This window comes from Tupaia chinensis, unplaced genomic scaffold, assembly GCF_000334495.1.
Source record: "Tupaia chinensis unplaced genomic scaffold, TupChi_1.0 Scaffold138441_1, whole genome shotgun sequence".
Taxonomy (NCBI): domain Eukaryota; kingdom Metazoa; phylum Chordata; class Mammalia; order Scandentia; family Tupaiidae; genus Tupaia; species Tupaia belangeri.
This window is the reverse complement of record NW_006198338.1, coordinates 1,221,552-1,226,292: the sequence shown is the minus strand read 5'-3', so window position 1 is coordinate 1,226,292 and position 4,741 is coordinate 1,221,552. Positions and strand designations below refer to the sequence as shown.

Below are 4,741 nucleotides of genomic sequence, written 5' to 3'. Positions count from 1 at the left end.
TAAGACATGGAACTAACTCAAATGTCCACAAACAGATGAATGGATTGAAAAAGTGTGGTGCATATACTCCATGGAATACTATTCAGCCAAAAACCCCCCCCAAAACAACAAAAAAAAACCCCAAAAACGAACAAACAAAAAAAACAACGAGGCCCTGGAATTTGATAGAAAGTGGACAAATATGGATGATTTGCTGCTGTTGAGTGAAGCAAGTCAGGCTATGAAAGAGAGACATTGTATGTCTCTATTTAACATATACCGACTGTCCGCACTCTATGGTAGAGACTGAGAGACTGGAGGACATAAAAGCATTAAAAATTGTTATGGACACTAGAGACGAAGTGGAAGGAGAGTGTGGGAGGATAAGAGCATAGGAAAAGAAATTTAGGGAAAAAAAATAGAGGGAGGACATTTGTGGAATGATCCTTTCTCTTCCATTCTCTTCTTGGGATTTTGGGTGTGTACACCCACACACGTGCCCAGCATATTTTTTTTTCTTTTCTTTTTTTTTCTTTTTTTTTCTGGAGAGGTTTTTCGCTACAGGGCATGTGCGCTCGCCAGAAAGACAGAGAGAGACAGAGAGACAGAAAGCGAGAACTCACCCCTCAGGGGGGATGGCCACGCCGCAATCCCTTCTCCTCCATTCTCCTCTCGGGATCTTGGGCACACACGCACACGCGTCTGCCGTGAGTTTAAGCCACCAGGTCCGGGACTCGAACCGCAGTCGACTACATGGGAGTCCAGTGACATAGCCGTTACGCTAACTGCTGGTCCCCAAACTTAACATTTTTTAAGAAAGTTTTTGCCATAAGAAGCACGTGCTGACTGAAGAGAGACAGAGATTGAGAGAGAAAGAGAGAGAGAAAGAAAGCGAAAGTGAGAACGCTCCCGCCACGGGAAGATGATCAAACTGCACCCCTTTCTTTTCCATCCTCTCGGGATTCTGGGCATACAGACACACACGTCACGTGTGTTTTCAAGCTGCCAACTGTTGAACTGCTTAGTTGGCCATGGGAGATCCAGCCACCGTAACTACCATGCCACCAGCTGGCCCAATGTCTGGCTTTTTTTTTTTTTTTTTAAGAGTGGGCAGGAATCAAACCTGGCTTCCCCACGTGGCCTAAGTCTGCCGAGCAGCAGTGCTGGCTGTGTGCTCCAGGGCTGAACCCCAGCCTGCTTCCTAGAGTCCCCCTCCCGCCCCCATCCTCCCAGCCTTGCTCAGGACAAGGCTCCTCACAGGCTCTTGTCAGAGCTCAGTACAAGAACAGACACCAATGCCAGGTCAGGTAAGCCATTTATTGGTTTATTTGAAAAATATGTATTTTATTTATACATGAAGTTTGGTGAGAAGTGCTCGATTAGTTCCGACGACATCTGGCACTTGGCGCTTGCCCCTCCCTCCTTTCTTACTCTTTCCTCCTCTCCTGGTCAGTGCGCAGTTCTGGAAAACGAAAAACGACAGCCACGCTAAAAGCTAAGGAGCCGGGTCTGGCCCGGTCCTGCCCCCGGCCCACACGGTCTGCAGCCAGCCCGGCCACCTGTCTCCAGGCTCCCAGGCTGCCCACACCCTCCAACCACAGTCTCCTTCCGGCCAGCTGGGCTGGCACCGGGCTGCCTGCAGCCACATTCCTGCCCGTGCAGAGCGGGCGTGGCATGCGGGCGGTGAGTGCCAGCCAGGGGCACGCAGCTCTCCGAGCCCTGGGAGCGAAGCAGAGAGATCTACAAAAATAAGATTTCCACTCGGAGCAGTGTCGCAGGGACAGTGAAAACCAAGTCCCACGCGGGACTGAAAGGGAACACAGGGGAAGGGGAATCTAAGGGGCAGGGTGGGTGAGAGCTGGGGTTGCCAAGGGAACGGGGTAACAAGAAGAAACGTAATACTTGACCCGCCGGCAATGCCCCTCTGGCACCGCCACGAGTGTGTCGCGAACGTCCAGCCCTCCCACAGCTCGGCGAGGTAGGTTAGGAGCGACCAGCCCGGAGCGGGCCGGTGAGACTGAGGTGGCCTGTGAGGCGGACGCCTGGCAGAGGGTGGCTCTGCTGGACAGCTGCAATGGGTGGCCGAGCAAGCCCCTGCCCGCTCGAGCTCCCCCAGCCGTCCCTGTCACCTCAGGGTGACAGTTCTCTACATGAAAAGATTTGCATATGGTAAATAGGATTGTCAGCAGCTGAAGAGGTGGGAGGGGGGGATTGGACTAGTCAGTGTTTTTCCCTGAAAAAAACCTTCTTATAAGACCCCTGGGACAGCCTGGGCCTGCTCTGAGGGGGTCCCAGAGTGGGTGTCCCCAGGCTGAATCCCAGGGAGGCGAGCCCACGCTGTTCCCTTCCTGAAGGAGGCCATGACTCATTCTCCACCCCAAGGCCTGAGCATCTGAGGCCTCTTCCCTGCACAGGGTCCAGGCACCTGCCCCACTCCTGTGTCTCTATGTCTGGGGAGACGGCGACCACACAGCAATCCTCCCCCGACGTGGTCAGGGCAGAAAGGCTGGAGGGAGAGCCTGGGACACGGCTAGAGGCTCCTTCCTCCAGACGCTGCAGGGCCGCAGCTGCACGCCGGTAGACCTTCTCCGCCCAGACCATGCGGCTTGGCCTTCTGGTCCCCAGGCTCATGGGGCTGGGAGCAAGGACCGCCGTGTGCTGGCCGAGCGCGGGCTGCCTTCCTCACGCCCGTCAGTGTTGACGTTAATACTCTTCCAAAAGGGGTGGGAAAGGCAGCGTCCACGCCTGGTCCAGCCTTGGGCCCCGGCCACCCTCTGGAAGCTTTTCATCTCGCTAGGACTGACCTCAGTATGGCCTGTATAAAAACGCAGGGGCGGGAAACAGGACTATGGGGACACTGGAAGGCCGGAGTGAGCCTCTGTGATAAGAGCCCCACACCTGGGGACTGGGAGGACAGGCCGGTGTCCCCTGGAGGGGAGGGCAAGGTGGCTGCCTCATACGCATCTGAGGGAACCAGGACCTGGCCTCCTGCATGTGCGAGGAGTGTGCACACGCGTGTCGGGTGTGAGTGAGGGAGTTCAGCCCTCCCGGCACCCCAGCCCAGGCGGTAGGGAAACCCCGTCTCGCCCCGGGCAGCGAAGGCCCGTGGGAGCCACACTGCATTCCATGTCCGCCTTGAGAACATTGTTCAAGTAGCTCCAAAGTCACTCTTGTTCAGGGTCAAGAAGAGGCGACGTCCATGGAAAAAGACGTTAGTTCTTTGTTCAAGTAAAAAAATATCAAATATAATAAATTTATGAAAGCCCATTGACAACATGTACAGTCTGTTTTATATTTTGCCTCTGCAGTCAAGAGTCGGGCTCTGCAAGGCCTTGCCTGACCAGCTTAGGCCACTGGTACGTGTGGGGCCTCCAGGAACAGGCCACCAGAGTGGTGGCCCCTGCAGCTGCTCCGGCTGTCAGCACGGTGCCGCACAACGCCGCCTTGTCATCCGCGAGGCCGGCCCGCCTCTCCCCCCCCGAGCCACACCACGGCCCTGCAGGTGCTGGTTCGCGACTCCATTGGGGTCTGCCACGACGCCACAGGCCGCCTCCCGCTGTGTCCTGGCCAGCGGGACGAGGGTCACACGATGGACTCTCGGTCCCTGTCCGGGGAGGGAGGGAAGTCAGCGAGGTCTTCGCTGCGGCTGTAGTCAGACATCCGCACTTGAAGGTTATCGCTGGTGGCCCTGGTGACGCTGTCATAGGAGGGTGGGAAGGACGTGGAGGAGATGGAGGAGCTGGAGGGCGGGTCGAGGCGCTGGGAGAAGTTCTCGTTCATCATGTAGGCGATGAGGCCCTCGCGCTCAGGGGCATCGTCATCCGAGAGGCTGCCGCTGCCCGCCTGGCGCCGGAAGAGGAAGGAGGCGTGCTTCACGGAGCGCTGCAGCAGGTGCCTGCGGAAGGCCCGCTGGATGACCGTGGCCGACACCTCCTCGTGCTTGCGCCGCAGCGTGGTGGTGATGGGCTCGTAGGAGATCTTGGACGGGTTGGCCGCCATGAACTTCTCCTCCATCTGGATCTTCAGGGCGTCCATCTCCCCAGACTCCCCCAGGACCCTCTTGGTGAAGGCAAAGAGGATGTCCATGCAGTGGATGCGATCCCCGCTCACCATGGGCAGGTCCATGTTGATGAGGCTTATCTGGTTGGGCTTGGCGATCCGGAGCGGCTCCGACAGGGCGTCGGCGAAGTCGGACAGGGCGGAATACTCGATGAACTGGGTGGCCTCGGGGTCGAACTTCTCCCAGATCTCGTAGAACATGTCGAAGTCGTCCTCGCTCAGGGGCTCGGTGCTCTCCTCCGTGGCCACGCTGAAGTTCTCCAGGATGATGGCGATGTACATGTTGACCACGATGAGGAAGGAGATGATGATGTAGGTGGTGAAGAAGAGGATGCCCACGGCTGGGCTCCCGCAGTCGCCCCGAGAGCCACTGCCATTGGGGAGATTGGGGTCGCAGTAGGGGGGCCCCGTGTTGAGGATGGGGCTGAGGAGGCCATCCCAGCCAGCCGACGTGGTGATCTGAAAGAGGCACAGCATGCTGTTGGCGAAGGTCTGGAAGTTGAACATGTCGTCGATGCCGGCCTCCCACTTGACGTAAGCGAAGTTGGCCATGCCGAAGATGGAGTAGATGAACATGACGAGGAAGAGCAGCAGGCCGATGTTGAAGAGGGCAGGCAGGGACATCATGAGGGCGAACAGCAGCGTGCGGATCCCCTTGGCCCCTCGGATCAGTCTGAGGATGCGGCCGATGCGGGCCAGGCGG

The 4,741-nt window shown here is 57.5% G+C and overlaps 1 protein-coding gene across 1 annotated transcript in view; it reads right to left on the bottom strand.

The window, feature by feature from the left end:
• Window positions 1–1,282: 1,282 nt before the first annotated feature.
• The window catches only part of SCN5A (sodium voltage-gated channel alpha subunit 5), a 104,360-nt gene continuing 100,901 nt past the window's right edge, over window positions 1,283–4,741 (bottom strand). Inside the window, 1 exon segment of the mRNA XM_006161350.2 lies at window positions 1,283–4,741. This exon segment is cut by the window's right edge and continues 13 nt beyond it. Coding sequence (XP_006161412.1) covers window positions 3,562–4,741 — 1,180 coding nt within the window. The 3' untranslated portion in view covers window positions 1,283–3,561.